This window comes from Aedes aegypti, chromosome 2, assembly GCF_002204515.2.
Source record: "Aedes aegypti strain LVP_AGWG chromosome 2, AaegL5.0 Primary Assembly, whole genome shotgun sequence".
NCBI classification, from domain to species: Eukaryota; Metazoa; Arthropoda; class Insecta; order Diptera; family Culicidae; genus Aedes; species Aedes aegypti.
Genome location: NC_035108.1, coordinates 170,555,875 through 170,574,961, shown reverse-complemented (window position 1 = coordinate 170,574,961; position 19,087 = coordinate 170,555,875). Strand labels below are relative to the sequence as shown.

General features: G+C 35.6%; 1 protein-coding gene across 1 annotated transcript in view; it reads left to right on the top strand.

The window, feature by feature from the left end:
- The window catches only part of LOC5571886 (eukaryotic translation initiation factor 5B), a 314,657-nt gene that overhangs the window by 161,679 nt on the left and 133,891 nt on the right, over window positions 1–19,087 (top strand). Inside the window, exons 6-7 of the mRNA XM_021843131.1 lie at window positions 387–582; window positions 13,213–13,320. Coding sequence (XP_021698823.1) covers window positions 387–582; window positions 13,213–13,320 — 304 coding nt within the window. The remainder of the gene's footprint in view (window positions 1–386; window positions 583–13,212; window positions 13,321–19,087) is intronic.

Here is a 19,087-nt window from a genome sequence, read left to right as displayed (position 1 = left end):
TATGTTACAAAAGAAAAACTACTACAGCATTGAAGGCTGTAATTATTTGATATTGGAACATTACAACAGCATTAAGACAAACTTCTCGATAGAGTATGGTTAAATCATAAATTTAGTCGATTTTGCAGTCATTGATGTCAGTCATTAATGAACTATCTACACAACATACAGCCCATGGCGGCGTTCTTCACGTGTGTCACTTTCTGGCGTTGCATATCGAGTCAGTTCTTTTGTCTTCTATTTGTTGAAAGGGCGAAAAGAAGCCAACAATTACGCTACTTGTTGAAATTGTCTAGAGTTGTAGTCGTAAAACATAGCACATATTTCCCCAATCATTCCAGATAAACCACCTAATTAACGCTTTAAATGTTATCGTTCGATTACAGATACGCTACAATCCTGGCGTTCGACGTCAAGGTGGAACGTGACGCGCAAGAGCTCGCCGACAGCTTGGGGGTGAAAATATTCCAAGCGGACATCATCTACCATCTATTCGACAAATTCATGGCCTATAGGGAGGAGATCAAGCAACGTAAACGCGAAGAGTTCAAGACGATTGCGGTGTTCCCGTGCAAACTTAAGGTGAGTGGATTTGGTCGAATTTTACCGGTTTTTATCATCTGATAAATTTATGTATCCAAGTGTTGAAATAATGATTTGTGATTTCTGTGAAAAACCGCTGTGAACGCGATTGAGAAACTTGATTCATTCATAATTACAACCGGTGGACATTCCGGTGTACCGTTGTGTGGGTCGCGGGGAAGGATGTGGGTTTTCAATGAATTAAAACTATTGAAAGGGTAAAACGCTAATTGCATTCATCATCAGGAGTCGCGTGTAGGGATTTAATGGGCATGATCGCGTACCCAGTTGTTGATTGTGCACATCTAGTACATGTACGTAGGAAAGTAACATCCTGTGCTGCAAGTAGCCAGCCAGTTCCTGCGCTGGGAATCTCTTATGATCGTTGAATTATAGTAAACACTGAGCGTTATATGAACGACCGGACCGGTAGCTGTATCTCCATTCATCGTTACCGGCTCAGTTGATGGGTTGAGGTAAATGCTTGCACCCGGGTGCCTTGACCTATAAATGCCAACTTCCTTTGCAGAACCCGTTCTAGAACTGTGCTGAATGACTTTGGCGTCCAGTGAAGGACATTAAACTGCAGTAAAATTAAGTCATTAGTTAAATGACGTAATAATGTAATAGCTAAGCTTTCCGAGTTGTGTATTGCATAATTATCAGCGACACGGGTATAACGGAATCGTACAAATGCATTTTCAATTCTCACTGTTTTACACACCACTGGATACTAAGGACTGTTCATTAAAGAAAGGTGACACCTGATTGTTAACATTTTGGTGTGAAAATTCCAAGGAAAAAATTCAAATTTTGTTTCAGTGTGTACTCAATTGTTTATTTTGACAGCAGAAGAAAGTTGACATCAAAACAGTTGTAAATTCCAAGCGATAGGTCGGTTTAACATGGCGACACACAGATTTATTCTGCACAAATGGTGTTCAGAAAAGCTGTCGTTCCGAGATTTGGCTTAAATCGCGAAGTGTCCAAATTCCAATTTTCCAACACTGTATCGAAAACATATGCTTATGACGACGTGCAATACATCCGAACAGAAAAATTTGGGAAAAAAGTTTTTTATGGCAAGAAATTTTCTCCTGCGGTATGAGAAGTACTGCATTTTTCACAACGGGTTCAATCAACGACGAAAATTACAGAACTGAATGCATATAAAAACGTCTTCTGCCCATCTACCGAAAGTATAGCAAGTCACAATGTTTTGGCCAGGCCTGGCATCGACCCACTATGCTTAGGCTACTTTGAAGATGTTCCAGAAGGAAAAAGTCGAATTTGTTGAAACATGGCAGATTCTACCGAATTGCCCATAACTACGCCCCATTCGGAAATATTGGGCAATAATCAAACGACATCTTAAAAAAGATGGAAGAGACGCAAATTCCATGGATTTTTTCATGAAAATGTGGTAAGTAACACAAAGAAAAGTTACGAAGAAAGTTGTGCAGAATCCGATGAGAGGCATCAAGAGAAAAGTCAGATCATTATCCAGGAATGCCCAATAAATGTTCAAATTTATGTGAATTTGGTCGAGATTAGTTTGATTTCCATGTATTTCAAGAGAACTCATAAATTTGTTCGAAAATAAACAGTTTGCTTTAAAAAATACGTGTCCACTTTTTTAAATGAACAGTCCTTATCCTAAATATGCGGCACTTTTAGAGCTCGTATTTTAGAAAGTTATGCTACCGTGAATCGCAAATCAGTCCCATCTGCATTTTCGTCTAAATTGAAATAAGTTCAGTTTTCAGCATATCTTCCAATGCTTATTCAGCTGCCCTAATGAGATAATAGGATTTATTCGGAAAAAGTAGGAAAAAAAAAAACAGCAAGTCAAATTGTCCCATAATGAAAAGTAAGCGCATAGGGTCAATAGGAGCAGTATGGTCCATCTAAGCAAAAGTTTTTGAGAAGCGTAGAAACACAATACAATTTAATCAATCCATAAGCTTAGTTTGCAGTTTGAAGCAGTGTTGCATTTGAACGCGTTCAGTTTGCGTTCCAGTTCAAATTTTTGAACGAGGGATCAAGTAGGCTTGAACATTGATCAAATATAAGTTTAACCAGTTAAAAATTCTAGTTTTAATTGAAATGACGTGCGACGACAATGTTGCTATGAAACTGCGAAAATGACATGCCATATTTGATTATCTATTTTTGTGATAAGATAGCTTTGATCGGCTATGACCATATTGCCCCGTTCCTGGATGTTTCGTATAAATTATGTTTTATTGAAAATTTATTTTCTAATCTTCACAATTTCGTGCACATAATGCCTATAAATAATGGAAGAACGAAATGGAGTGAAAAAAAATTGAAAACAATAAACAAAACTTTATGCAAAGCTTTGTTGTATTTTTACATCAAAAATCTTATAAGATTTTCGTAGTAACATCGACATTTCAGATTTTTATCGATAAATGAAGTACAAAATCAGATTTTCGCGTGGTTTTCACGGTGGTGGCTAATTGATGCATACTTTATGCGGTCCTAAGGTTATCGAAATCAAAATCGGTTTTTTAAGCTCAAACGAATGGTTGCCCATTTTACCCCGTATGACCATACTGCCGCGCCTTCCCCTATCAAACCCACTACAGATTTCCACACGATGTAACACAAAAATTAATCGATTTTTGATCATCTTTATATTTTCTCGTAAAGATATCGTAGTGAAAAGCAAATAGAGAAAGTTTCATTTCGATCTGAACTTGTTCCAATGCTTTGGAATTTTTTGAATATTCGTATGGAAAACGGGTTTGGAAACTTGATAGCCATTTCATAGCATTTTCTCAATGCCTACTTTTTACAGATGGGACTGACTTGCGATTCACGGCAGCATGTTTTGAAGAAAGATTTCCTCCAGAAAACATTGATAACAAATTTTGATTGCTGAAATTGTTATCCTCTTAGATGAATCTACAGCCAACATAACCGAAATGAATGAAAATGATATAACATAAATGAGGACACAAATTTTTTTGTCAATTATCAAAATGATATCAAATGCTGTTATCAGTCAGTTCATGTTGATAACTAAATGTTTGTTAAAAAGTTTTCATTCGAATGTTCTTGTCAGGGACTGTTTAAAAATCACGGAAATAAGTTCAGAGATGAGAAGCCTTTCCTAAATTTAAATGTAATCTTAAAAACAAATTCAAAATTTTGTTCATCGAAATGTCTTTCTGATTTATGGTTTAACATAATAACAGCGATAGCGGTACGAGTTAAGATATCATTCTGTTATCCACCTTTGCTCGGGTCTAAAATCTCTTTCTAAATAAAAAGGGTCTCTAAAGTCGTGAGTCTCCAGAGACTCCCATTCGTGAGGCTCCAGAGACTCCCATGAAACTATACTACAGGTTATTTGAGAATTTCTTCACAAATACCCCGAGGAAAAGTTACAGGAATTCTTCAAAGATTTATCCAGGAACTCATTCAGAGACTTATCCAGGGATTCTAGAAACTCCACTGTAGATTCGTCCAACAATTCTCTCAGAAATTTGTCCCAAAAACTGTTTGAAAGCCAGCTCCCTCCCCTTGGTTATGCGTAACCTGTAGTAGTGGTATCACATTTTGGCATTTTTTTGCTTAAAGCCGCGTCGTAATTCATACACACTTAAAATAAATCGCAGTATCCTGTGAAATAAATCACCGAAATTAAACTGTAAACAGAAAAAATACAGATTTTCCTGTGAAATCTACTAATCTACCGACAAAATCCGTGAAATCAGCTATTTTACCGGAGAAAATCGGTGAAATCTACTATTTTACCGGAAAAAATCCGTGAAACAAACCATTTTACTGTAACCCTGTGAAATACCAACGAACAGTTCGGTAAAAGCATTATTTTCACCGAACTTCTGTGAAATCTTGTGACAGCCGCTCTGGCAGGCATGAGCTTCCTTTTGTTTCAGTTTTTGCACACCACTTATAAGCAGTGTAAGCTGGCTTAGTGGTAGCAAGCCTGCTTCCTGATCGGCAGGTCGGGAGTTCGATTCCCGGTTGAACCATTTTCTTGTTTTTCTTTATGATTGTGTTCAACGATTTTACAGATTGTTCGGTGATTTTTCACCGAACCTTCAGCTGTTGAGATTACGGTGAAATTTCACCGTAATCCGTATTTTTTTTTAAGTGTGTATGGCATAGACGCACTAATTTCTCGGATGTGCTCCAACGGACATTCTGCGTCATTGATAGAATTGATGCCCATTTCAAATAATTGATCTATTCGAAGTGGACATTAATACTATTGGTGACGATCAGTTTGCCTTTTGCTAACCAGAATGATCCGTAGCCACTCTTACTATTAGCTAGCTATCGTTATCATGTACGACGTAGGGAGGATTACTCTAAGGAAAATGACTAGTAGATTCACTGAGGAGAAATAAGTGGCGACAATCTTATTTTAATATGGTTTTTACATTGCCATAATAAGAAATACCTCTTTTGTAACAACGGTATAAATAATTTAATTCCAGCTTCATTTTCGCAAAATTTACAAGTGGAAAGTAGGCGTTGTGAAGCATTGCATTTGCCACCGAAAAGTGAATCTTGTAGGAGACTGTAATAGAAGCCTAAGGTAACTTCACCAACTTTCCATAGTCATTTTTATAGTGAATATTTAAGTCACTATAAAAATGACTATGGAAAGTAAGACGCTGAAATCGATCATTAGGGAACACATGCTAGTTTCGAGAAATTGTTGAACAGACAAGGAAAGTGACCTTTTTCTTTGAGGATATATGACCAATAAATACTTTCAACAAAAAAATGAAATTAACTAGAACTACTACTAAACAGCCTAATTTTGTTAAGACTTGACGACAATTGACATTAAAAAATTTAAACTTACGTAAAAGACAGGAATAATCAGAATTGCACTTAAATGACAAATTATTCAAAACCATTTCGACTAGACAGTATTAGTAATGACACTACTACACTACTATTTCAAACAAATTCTGATGAAGCTGCTGATTTTCACAATGCTTCCTTTTCTTAGAAGCAAGGGAATATGGGTAATTTTCAAAAAACTACCACGTCACAATACGAATAAAAAATCAGTGTTCATGTGGGCACCATAGCCTAGTCCGTCTGAGTATTGATCCTGGTAGAGGGGAAACTTGGCAAAAGTCAGACCGAGGGTTCAGCCTTGATAAATTAAGCTGTCAGGCAGCTCCAACTGAATACCGCACAAAAAAAAAACAACTAATTTCAATTACATTTTCTTCTGTGATCGGTTGATTATAGAAAAATATAAAGTGTACTTATTTTATATAACACGTTGAATTATATCTGGGCATTTGTAGATTATAAAAAATACAAGTTTTCAAACATATTTTTAAATACAAAAAATGTTTCAAAAGTCGTATAAAACTTTCCTAATATGCGTGTTATGGCCCAAGATTTGAGCCAAAAATAAAATCATTTTCATTTCTGCTAAGAAAAAATACACAAAATTCCAAAGTGTACCTCGTCTAAAGGCGGAATTGGGTATTAGAGGGTTAATTTATTTCTTAACTTTTGATAAAATAAAAAAAAGTCACTCATACAGATAACTGCATGAAATCCATCACAAAAAAAACTAATAATTGGCATTTCCTTTCAATGCAACCAGCCAGTCGCCTTATCCAACTGCAGCACTCGTCCCTTCAAGGAGACCGGAAATGGCGATTACCGTCCATCGTTTTTAATTGGTTTTCGGTTATTTATTATTGCTTCTCATCATCATCGTCATCGCTGTGGTGCAGTGCTTGCCGTGCGCGCAATGGTGATTATCGTGCATTATTTTTGCACCAAAGCCGCGCACTTGTGCCACGAATTGGAAACAAATATCGTGCTCTTGTTGATTTATTATTGTGGAGACTGGTGCCGACTGGCTGGCTGCTTATAATTCGATACCCTCTCAAGTTGACAGGATGTGCAGAGCAGCAATCCGTTGATTCTATCGAATCCAACCGGTACCGGCAGCGTTTCCTTCTGCAAGGGCTTTGGTGGAATTGCGCGATCATTGGATCAGGGCTGGTGGCGAGTCACTTTTAGTTAACTTGGTCGCTATTTGGAAGCAAATTCACTATCACTGTTCACTATTTTCTCAACCCTGGTAACTAAAATAACTTTTTTAGGCAACATTTTACCCTACCAGCCCTGGATCTCCCGCCTCCCGGAGCTTCGTTTTTTCCCAAAACCTAAGCAATACAGGTAGTAGTTTGACTCCATCTTTTTGGGTTTCTTCGTCATTGGACCATCCGGGACCGCGATACAAATCTTCGAACCAGTTTATGGCTGATAATTAGACATAATGAAAAAGGTATCATTTTACAACAACGAGACGATCGAGAAACGGGTCAGGGTTGTGGGCCCCAAGTGTTCCGCTGGAACAAAGGCGATCAACGATAATGACTTCAAGATCAACCAGAAGTCGACCAGAATTAAAGGAAATCGTCAAGAGATCATCGGGCGGACGTTGACGGCTTCGGAATGGACGGGGCACACCTCTGGTATCTGTAGGGTGAAGCGGGGCTCAATTCAGAATGAATGTTATGAATGTCATAGTGGTTTATAGAAATTGATTGAGATTTGGAAATTCTACATACTACATGTCTTAAAATTAAGCCAAATATGCCTAATAATACGAAAAAAAACTCCCCAATATTTCACAATTTTTTTAGTTTTGCAAAAAACAATCATCCCTGTTTTGGGAATTTATTTTGATACATAGTGAAAGTGTACCAGTTATGGCTATAATGGTTCTCTATTTGGCCATATGTGTTCTCTCGAAAACTTTCACATTTTGATAATTTTTGAATGTTTTAACATCAAGATTCATTTGATATCAAACTACTAAAACACACAGGATGATTAAAAATTTGAAAATAATCAAATTATCTCGTATGGCGAAATAGGGAACCATTATGTCCATTACTGGTACACTTATCCTAGTGTATATTTTTCTGCGAACATTAGTTTGCTGGCATTTGCCTGTCATAAAAGTATCATTTTTTAAGTTTCAGTTAGCGAACTTATGCCCCACATATGTTTTGAACTCTTGCACCACCGGTGGGGCAAATGTTTGTTTAGGACAATCAATTTTGAAACTGTTATAACTAAAAATGAATAAATATTTTAACACAAGTTTATTACACCAATTTGTAGCCAGTATGTTGAAGGTATTGATTTCTCTTCAACTGTTATAGTTTCCCTGAAAATCTTGATAATTCCATCAAAGCCCGAACTTTTGGCCCACCATACTCTATACCTGTGCGCACGCACCTGATTATTGTTGCCCTTGTACACATATTTATGCCGTCGATGGCCTGCCCGAAGGGACTTGTGCGATGGCGATCAGGCGTAAGCTCGTGTAACGTGGGGAAAAAGACGTCAAAAATTTTATTCATAGGAAGAAGGTTTTTTATGATATCCGGCGATTATTTCTTTCGGAATACCTCAGAATGATATTCGACGAGCCTCCTTGTGTGTGATTTTATTAACAAGGTTTTGGTGAGTTTAGTAATTTTAATTAAATCTGATTGTTTTAACCTACTCGTATGAAAAAAAAAACTTCTAGACAAATTTAACCTAAAATAATCTAATTATGCGGAATACCTATCGTGGCAATAGAAGATGGTAATGATTTTCTACTAAAATATTCATAATTTTTATTTGAATATTTTGTGTCTTCTGCTGAGCTATTTGTATATGTATCAAACTAACAAACTTAAGAACAAAATTAGCTTGTCGATAAGCATTATTTGAATACCTGTTAATGGGTATTATTGTTAGTCGGGCGATAGTTAATTAAAAAATGAGAACAGTTGGAGAATAATCAGTATGATAAACATTTTCTATAATTTTATTAGTTGATGAAGATATCATTAATTGAGAGATGTTACACTGATAGCATCATCAGAAGTTTTTGGGATAGATATACTATTTCTCTATCATCTTTCACTGACAGAAACCATTCTCTCACTGATACTATCAGTAATAGAAAAGAAGTGATAGTATCAGTTGTCTATTGAACAGATGATAGCCTGCAATTTTATTATATGAACTTTTGGTATATTTTTTTAAACACGACAGGCGTCGAGACAATTTAGGATTCTTTCAGTCTTTGCAATCTTAAATGAAACTTAAAACGGTTTTGCTTCAATTTTCAAAGGTGTGGGTTTATATTCAACCTTATTCAGGGAATTGAATACTCGTTTCTTTGCCATCAATCTATTAAAGTAGGTTCAATATAAACCGAAATTGTCGAAGATGGAGACAAATCATGATTTTACGACTTCAATAGGCAATAGAAAAAAAGACGTTCAGAATTACAATATAAATGTTTGCATCCTTGATATGATGAATTCCATGTCAAATCGGTCAGTCACAGAACTCGACCATCTTCGATTTGCAGTAAATTTTGCACATGTTTTTGGTATGGTACAATAAGTACTGTTCATTTAAGAAAGTGGACACCTAAATATTAGCATTTTGGTGTAAAAATTCCATAAAAACAAATAAAATTTTGTTTCAGTGTGATCTCAAGTGTTTATTTTGACAGCAGACAAAAGTTGACATAAAAAAATTATAAATTCTAAACGATGGGTTGAATTGACATGGCTACTCTCAATTTTTTTCTGTACAAATGGTGTACAGAAAAACTGCCGTTCCGAGATTTGGCTTAAATCTCAAAGTGTCCAAATTGAATTTTTTCAACGCTGTGGCCAAAACAGATATTCCTGACGACGTACGATACATTCCAACAGAAAAATTTGGGAAAAATGATTTGGTATGGCAAGCAATTTGCTCCTGCGGTATGAAAGTACTACATATTTCACGACGGGTTCAATCAACGGCGAAAATTACAGAACTGAATGCATTAAAAAATGGCTTCTGCCCATCTACTGAAAGCATACCATGCCTCCATTGTTTTTGCCAGACCTAGCATCGGCTCACTATGCTTCAGCTACTTTGGAGATGCTCAAGAAGGAATAAGTCGAATTTGTAGAAAAATGATCGAATCCATCAAATTGCTCAGAACTACGCCTCATTGAAACATATTGGGCAATAATCAAACGGCATCTTAAGAAGGATGGAAGAGAAGCAAGCTCCATCGATTTTTTCAAGAAAATGTGGTCAGCAGTTAAAAAAGCAGTTCGAAAAGTTCCGAAAAAAGTTGTGCAGAATTTTATGGGAGGTATCAAAAGAAAAGTAAGAGCATTCTCCAGCAATGCTCAATAAATGTTCAAATTTATGTGAATTTGATCGAAATTACGTTGATTTCCATGTATTTTAGGTAAACTCATGAATTTGTTCGAAAATAAACAGTTTACTGTAAAAAAACACGTGTCCACACGTGTCTTAAATGAACAGTCCTTAAGTGTTTTCCATAGAAAAATCGATCATTTTGACTCGAGAATAACTTTTGAAAATGGCCTATAAATTTTTGATGCCACTTATTTGAAAAATTCTAAGTCCGAAACTGTTGAACCGTTTGGCCTGCAAAAAAAAATACACTGAAAACATATTATATGTTTTTCATGGAAAATTGAAAAATAATATTTGAATTTTAAATTACACAAAAACCCCATTTTTAATATTTTTGAAATTTTCACCATAGAATCTTGATAGTAAACAGATGTTTGGACAAAGTTTCATGATGGAGAAATTTTTAATAAAAAAGTTATTTCTAAGAACAACTTTTGGTCAATTTTCAAATTTTGATGTTCTGTCAAAATAAATACGTTCTGATGATACAATAAGATTCTTGAACTGATTTGCCATACCATAATGATGCAAACAATATGAAAATCGCGAATAACTAATAAAAAATGCCCTTTTTTAATGTTTAAATAATAGTTTTTGCATTAAACTCGCTATAATTCGAAAATGGCTACTTCTAGAGAAAACATCCATGTCATCATTATGGTTTAGAATAATTTATAAATTCTTATTGTATCATCAGAACATATTTATTTTGACAAAAAATAAATCAAAATTTTGAAAATCGACCAAAAATTGTTATGAGTATAACTTTTTTATAAAAAAATTCTCCATCATGAAATTTTGCCCCAAACATCTTTTTACTATTAAAATTATATTTTGAAAATTTATAAAATATGAATAGTGGGGTTTTTGTGTAATTTAAAATTTTTATTTTTAAATTACACAAAGGTTACAGATGGCACATGTTTTAATGAACTAATCCGGTGAGTTTGTTCCATTTTTTAATGAATCGCATTTTGATAGGTATCGGATCGATAAATGCCTTTGCTTTCACGGAATCTGCTGCGTGTTTTCGTTCCGGGAATTTTTTTTTCGCTATTATTCGGAGATAAACGTTTTTGTTCGGTTCGCGCGTTCCGGCCTGATGATAGCTTGCTGACAGTGCGATATGACTGCTTGGGCGAGGATTGTTCGTGTAATGGAAAATGTTTAAATCGCGTTATTTTTATTTTATTTATTTATTTTTTTCTCACGGTCCAATGACCCTAGAGGGATTTGGTTCTGCTTTGTATTTACTTCTGAGCAGAAAAACAAATCTGAATCACCATAATAAGTGCCTAATAATCAATCCGGGTAATAAAAAAATGTTCTCTTTTGATTGCCGGCATTCAAAAAAATAAATTTACAACACTTAACCACGAATGCCCATTGTCTATCGCTAGCTTTTCAGGCGAATCCTGACGTCAAACCTCTCCCATTCTCCTCCTCCGTAGCACTTATGAGAGTGTCACTGAGTCGGTGGCCTCTCATTAAGTAAGTGCTACATCAACATTTCCTTCCCCTATCCCAAGTTATGGTAAAGATGGGCGTAGCCGGGAATAGCAATATTCATGCTTTTGGTAATATTGTTCAAGATTGGGCCAAGGTTTACTCTCCAGCCTTGTTCCTGAAAGCAGTCTGGGTAAAATTATCAAATTACACATGAATGTATCCAATCTACGAAGTATACCGTAACTACACTAACGCTAACGCTAATTTATTGTTTTTATTTTTTATTCTTTTATGAAAATACATAAACAAATTTCTGATTGTACATTTTTTTTATAGTCAATACGGTTCACTACAACTTCTTCATATAACTTTTTTTTTTTTTCTAAAATCAACAGTTTCGTCGTTAGAATTTTTAAAATAAGTTGCATACAAACATTCATAGGCCATTTTCGAAAGTTATTCTTGAGTCAAAATGATATTTTTTTCTATGAAAAACACTTACTCTACCATACCAAAAACATGTGCAAAATTTAATCCAAATCGAAGACTTTCGAGCACGATTTTTTTTTCGGCTCATTCTGGATGGAATTTGTCATATGATTTCTGTTATCTAGCGGGATTTGGGGCAAGTGTGCCACCTTAAGCAAATTGTTCTCTAACTTTGTCTAAAGTTAAAAAAATAAAAAACCTACCAATTTAGCCTCACGATGTTAGTTTCGCATCTTTTCATAAACACTATGCCATTTAAAATGAAAATAATTTCAAAAAGTATTAGTTTTGGAACATTTCAAAAATCATCCAACATTATCTAATTTTCGACACTATGGGGCAAGTGTACCACCCATATAGGGCAAGACGGCCACCGAATGAACATCGCATGTAATTCTACTTGTAATAAAAAATCTTTATATTGATATTACTTACAAAGCAGAGCAGATAATTAAAAAAAAATACCTTTACCGTTATAAGGGGATGCTTTATAACAAGGGTCATTACATGCGGAACTCTCTACTAGTCAATTCGAATAACTCAAATGGTTATTTTTGTCTTCATTCAATACGATATATGAATTACCCTTTTATTACGGAGGATCTTTATAATATTACCCTAGATCAGCACTAAATAACGGTAAAATATATGAATATAAGTAAAACATGTCTTAAAATGCCTAAAACCATGTTATTATCGAATAATTGGTGAATAAATCACTTTAAGAGCAAAAATGTTCGCTATTTCCCCTCTACACTTCATAAACTACTACTAGTGCCTAATTTTGGTTCATTATTAAGATTTTGTGGATGATTTTTATTTTTATATTTTTATGAATTTCACTCCAACCATTTTTGTTTACCAAATAGGTGGCACACTTGCCCTAAAAAGTATTGATTTCAACCAAAATGGATGTCGTATGTGAAACTAAATATTGTTTTCGGCCAAATGCCACAATAACTTACACTTTTGTATAGCTTCAAGATGTTTGAAAAATTTGTTTTCAACTTACCTCTCACCATGCTATTTAGAAACAACGAAATCTTATAAAAATTCACTGAATTCTTATTATTCTTACAAAAGTCGATGTAAATACTTGAAAAATAGAGCAATTTTTGTCAAATTTTGATCATCGTTTTATGAACTATTAGGGAACATATAGTTAAGCTCAAAGAAAAAATATATTTTGTAGTTTTTATAAAAATAAGGGCTGGCACACTTGCCCCAAATTCCGCTAAGTGATCTCTTACGAAACTGTAATAAATATCTTACGCAACTCGGTACAGAACTTGACTTTTACAGCACTCGTCGTGGATATCATTCTGCTTCTTGATGAAAAAACTGTTTTTTCTCTTACGATTCAAAGTTTATTTACCGTTCTATTGAAAATTTTATACATGTTGTTTACTTCTTTTTCAGATTCTACCCCAATTCGTGTTCAATTCTCGAGATCCAATTGTGATAGGCGTCATCGTCGAAGCTGGAGTAGTGAAAGAAGGAACGCCAATTTGTGTGCCAAGTAAAGAGGTAAGTGATATATATTTTGTTTTTTTTTTTCGTGCTTTTCACTTTAAATCGGCTAAACTGCCGTAAGTCGTAAGTCAGTCCCATCTATAGAAAGCAGCCATTTAGAAAATGAACTGGGAAGGTAACAAACTCGATTTTCATACGATTGTTATAAAATTTTTAGAAGTAGACGAGGTTGGTGGTCTAATGGCTACCGCTTCTGCTTCATAAGCAGAAGGTCGTGGGTTCGATCCCAGGCCCGTCCTTTCCTCGTAGTTTGTAGTTGTATCTTTCACTATCTTCTATCTACCACTCTTAATATATCACAGTTAATCTATCACAGTTAATAGCGTTTGCTAGAACCCGAGACGGACAGAAATAAACCGTTTCCCTACGCTTCCAATTCTTTCATCATTATAGCAAGCCCTTCCTTACGCCTGATACATAGGCAATCTGCTAACCAAACCAGCAAACCTCTCTGCCATAAAAATTACAAAACCCCTTACTCCTTCCAGAATTAACTGGCATAGACGCAGTGATATATAAGGTCTACTGAGGGAGCCAGTTCAATGCATCATCAACTCCTTCCCCTTCCCTTCATTGGTCTGCATTCTGACGTGGCAGGCGTCTTTGTTGCCTAAAAATAAAAGATCACCAGCACTTATACACTGCGAAGGTCTGTTAATCCTAAGAAGTCATCTGGTTGGTTCCTTGTGTAAGTGTAAGATACTGAAGTAGCAACCACGGGCGGCCAATCAAGCTCAAGAGCTCAAGATTGTTTTAAAATTTTTAGAAGATTATGACATGTTTCAATCTCAATGAAATATTCATGATTTGCTTTTCACTTTGATTTTTCCGAGAAAAATATAAATATTTCGATTTCGATTCGATTTCATTTGATGCGTAGTTTTCTTCAATGCTACTAGAATTGGCAGTGGTGAATGGGTGTTGGTCTTTATTGGCATTTCATTCACGAGACATCTACAAATGTTCTACGCAGCTCCATGTTATTTTATTATCTTGGCTTCCAGTGTAATTTATTATATCCGGTCCATTTACAATCCTCACTTTTTCCTACTCCGAAACGAGATTAACTGTTGATGAACAAAAGTGGCTCGCGATCGAAACGAAACAGCTTTGATGACATCAGCTGAATCGATCTGGCGCTTTTTCATAGAGCGTCGTAGTTAGAATTTTCAACTTTTTGATTTGAATTCAAAATACTTGCAAATTTAGATTAATCGGTTGGTTGACCATCTTAAGGTGATTATAGAACGAAGCCACACCTCAAATTTTTAAGAGCACAAGACTTGAGAACCAAACAGCGCTCCGCGTTGAAAATCTATCCCATTGGTCACAACCAGCAAACATGCAATGTGATTTGGTTTTCAACGCAAACTGTTGTAAGATACTCTCGTCTTGTGCACTTGAAAATTCAAAGTTTGGCTTCGTTTTATAATCACCTTAAGAATCTTCCATTTCTGAAGTGTATATCAGTTGACAGATACGAATAACTGGAGGGAGAGGCATTCCTGTTTGCAATCTATCTACTAGGTTGACAGATTGCTGGGTGCTTATAAACACAGACATAGTACCACTATGGTTGCCAAACATCTGACATCCCGAGCAATGTCTAATATCAAAACGAAAGCAAGTTGGAAACATATCAGTTTTTGATAGCATTTTATCATTATGTATTATATTTGCTATAATTTTAGATTTTCGTTATATTTTATGTATGTGATTAGTATTGAATGAGTTATCCTTTTTCTCTCAAACAATAGACAGTAGTAGAAACAGTTTTCATTTTAATTTGATTTTATGCAAAACTTTTCTTTCGCTCTCAGTTTTGATGTTTTAACCGTTTAAACGACCAAAACAACAACTGAGTTATCAAAATATCCATCATCGCAGCACCAAAAATAGTTCGCAATTTGATCCAAACCTTCGCTAGGGATGGAAGCAATAATTTATTACCGGCGGAATCGGAACGCCCGCGCACGAATTGGGTGCGCTCTATGTACAGACAAATCCATAACTCTATGCTATACCTACTAGATGGTAGGGAGCCAGGAGCAAGTTTACCGAGCAGTTTGTTGTGTTTTATTTTCGCGAAATTTGAACCGTTGACGTCAGTGCTTCCGTAAATATTTGACTCCGGTGCGCTGGAAGATGGTTTGCCTGGTAATTATACGACAACTTTCACGGCTATGGAATATTTCATGGAAACGAAATTGAAGTACAAATTACATTGGTGCTGTACATTATTTTTTATTACAAACTAGTGGTCCCGGCAAACTTCGTCTTGTCATCAAGTAGGCTGTTGAAAAAACGCCATGGAACGCCCCGTGCAAAATGGAACTTCACTCCTGTTTTTTCAACTTTCCCGTTAAATATCCTTTGCTTTTTATATACACAAACACGTCGGAACACTTCAGGAACATAACTATGGAAGAATTTTCAAAATCTGTTAGCCCGTTCTCAAGCCATTTCGTGACATACAAACATCATTCCATTTTTAATTGTATAGATAGATGAGGCAATCCCTTTTTTATTGTTGATTTTTTCTGTGTTGCCAAAATCGAACGGGCACTATAATATATCGACTCAAGGAACCATACTAAAAACAAAATGGCTTGGTTATTATGATGGTCCATTTCCTAAGGATTTCTGTTCCATGACTCGATATTTCCATGAGTCGATGGTCCCTTCAATATCGACTCATGGAGGTTTCACTGTAGCAAATTTTCACGGAATTCGGTGACCCACTAGATCGGGTTCTCATGGAATGGCTGAATGATCAGAATTACAAGTCTGAAAAACTTTCTATAAGAGCTGGTACTCCTCAAGACAACATTTTAGGACCAATATTATTCAATATCTTCACATATGACTTACCTGAGCTACCTCAGGGGTGTCAAAAATCTTTGTTTGCCAATAACACAGGCCTCTCCGACTAAGGACGAAGCCTGCGTGTCATCTGTAGTAGATTGCATAAAAGCTTGGATTTTTTTTCATACTTGTAAAGATGGAAGATTTCTTCTAACGCTTCCAAAACTCAACTAATAATATTTCCACTTAAACCAAAAGCTCTTTATTTGGAACCTTCTAGTAGACATGTTGTCACGATGAGAGCGGTTCCAATAAATTGGTCAGATGAAGTTAAGTATCTAGAACTCATCTTCTATTTCCACGATAAATGCGTTGTACAGTTAGGTTGAGTAATTTGAATTATTCCCTCTTAAGCAGGTGAAGTCAAAAACCCCTGCAAAAACTCTGAACTGCTCCGGCAAATAGAATATAACATGTTCTTAACAAAATGTTAAGAAAAGTTTAATTTAGTTTTACCACATTATGATGATAGTGTTGGCTAACATAGAATACCTAGATATAAGAAGTGAATGTAATGTTTGAAATACAGTTAAACCTCCATGAGTCGATGTTCCATTTTTTTTTTTTTTTTTTGTTGGGATTTGAACCACTGCGACCATTAATTGATCTATTGTGGTATACCCCTGTTTACTATCGCAACGTGCTCAGTACGGAGAGTTACCATTCAAGATAACTGCCGTTATCTGATGATGCGAGTTATCCCAATCCGGAATGACCTTTAAAATAAATTTTACTACTAGATTAGGGTTCTGTAACCAAATTTCAGAAGGATTTAGAATGCCCTTGTTGAAATATTTCTTCCTACTTGCAAATAATGCTGGACAGTCACAAAGCAGATGTTGAGAGGCCACAAAACCGACAGACATCAATTTGACTTCGACTTATCTTTTTCAAATGATATCTTGCCGGACAGTGTCCCGTAAGCAGCCCAATAAATATTCTTAGTGATTTTTTATTTAAATTCAAGATTTTTTCCGTTATTTGTTTGTTTGGAGTTATGAAGAGTTTGGATTGCCTTAAATTTTTTATAGCTTTCCAATTAAACTGAATCATATTGTCCTTCCATTGTTTTAATTCCAATTGTGTTACACATTTAGATATTCCACAGAAAGGTTCTGGTCCTACATACTGAGAACTTGCGCCTTGTCTGGCAAGTAAATCGGCTTTCTCGTTTCCTTCAATCCCACAATGGCCTGGCACCCAGTACAGATGGACCTGGTTTTTCATAGCCAATTGCTTAAGAATTGTTATACATTCCCAAACCAATTTTGATTGGCATGTGAAACATTTTAATGCATTCAGAGCCGCCTGACTATCTGAAAATATGCAAATCCTTGCATGTCTGTAGTTTCTTTTCAAACATATATATGCACATTCTAAGATGGCGTATACTTCTGCAAAGAAGACGGTTGTCCATCTTCCCATAGGTATTGAAACATGAATCCCCGGGCCTATAATACCAGCTCCGGCGCTATCATTCATTTTGGAACCATCTGTGTAAAAAATAATCGATCCTGGTGAAATAATAGGCCCTCCTGATTCCCATATTTGGCGATTCGTATTAATCACTTCATATGGTTTATCTAGGTTCAGGATTTTTTCCATCCAGTCTTCGATCATCTGTACTGTTTTATCAATACGAAAATCTTTCAGTATACTAAGATGCCCAGAAAGATTGCCTTCTAGAAAAATGGTAGTTCTTCGCAGCCTTAGCGCACTCCTTTCAGCTTCCATTTGCACGTATTGATGTAATGGAAGCTTATAAAGAACTGCCTCTAAGGCTTTTAATGGTGTACTGTGCATTGCTCCTGTTATAGCCATACAGACCAAACGTTGAAATTTCGCTAACTTTTGTTGGGATGTAATTTGATTTGTTTTAGGCCACCAAACAAATGAGGCATAAACAATTCTGGGTCTTACAATAACCGTGTAAATCCAATGAATCATTTTAGGTTTGAGTCCCCATTTTTTACCAAATGTTTTCTTACTCACCCAGAGAGCATTCGTGGCTTTACTTATGACCTGCTCTAAGTGTAAGCTCCAGTTTAGTTTATCATCTAGAATGACCCCTAGATACTTTACACTGGATGAATATTGTAAAATTGATCCATTAATTATCAAGCTTTTGAGTGTAATTTTCCTTTTACGAGTAAATGGAACTAAAACTGTTTTTGATGGGTTTATATTTAGCCCTTCGTTTTGGCACCACTCAATAGTGCAGTTTAGTGCAGATTGCATTCTATCTGTGATGATATTATCAAACTTTCCACGTACTATTATGGCTATATCATCAGCAAATCCTATAACTTCGAAGCCTCTTTCTACTAGTTTATTGAGAATGTCATCAACAACAAGGGACCATAATAATGGCGACAATACACCTCCTTGAGGACAACCCTTAGTAGTCCTTATCGTTATCGATGATTCCCCCAATTCGGAAGACACTTCTCTACTTTTCAGCATTTTCAATATCCAAACTCTAACGCTGGGGTCAAAGTTTCTTTTATCCATTGATTTTTTTATAGATTTGTAAGTCGTATTATCAAAAGCACCTTCCACATCAAGAAATGCAACGAGAGCAATTTCTTTTTTGTCAAGAGTACTTTCTATTTTTGTAACTAAATTGTGTAAAGCTGTGACAGTAGATTTATATGGTTGATAAGCAAATTGAAACCTATTAAGAGGAATTGTGCGCAAATATTCTGATTTAATATATTCATCTATAATCTTTTCCATGATTTTAAGCATGGTAGATGTAAGACTTATCGGTCTAAAAGATTTTGGATTTGTTTTGTCCTTTTTTCCGGCCTTAGGAATAAAGACAACACGAACTTGAGTCCATATCTTTGGTATGTGACCAAACGTTAGACTAGCTTTGAAAATATTTGTTAGATAA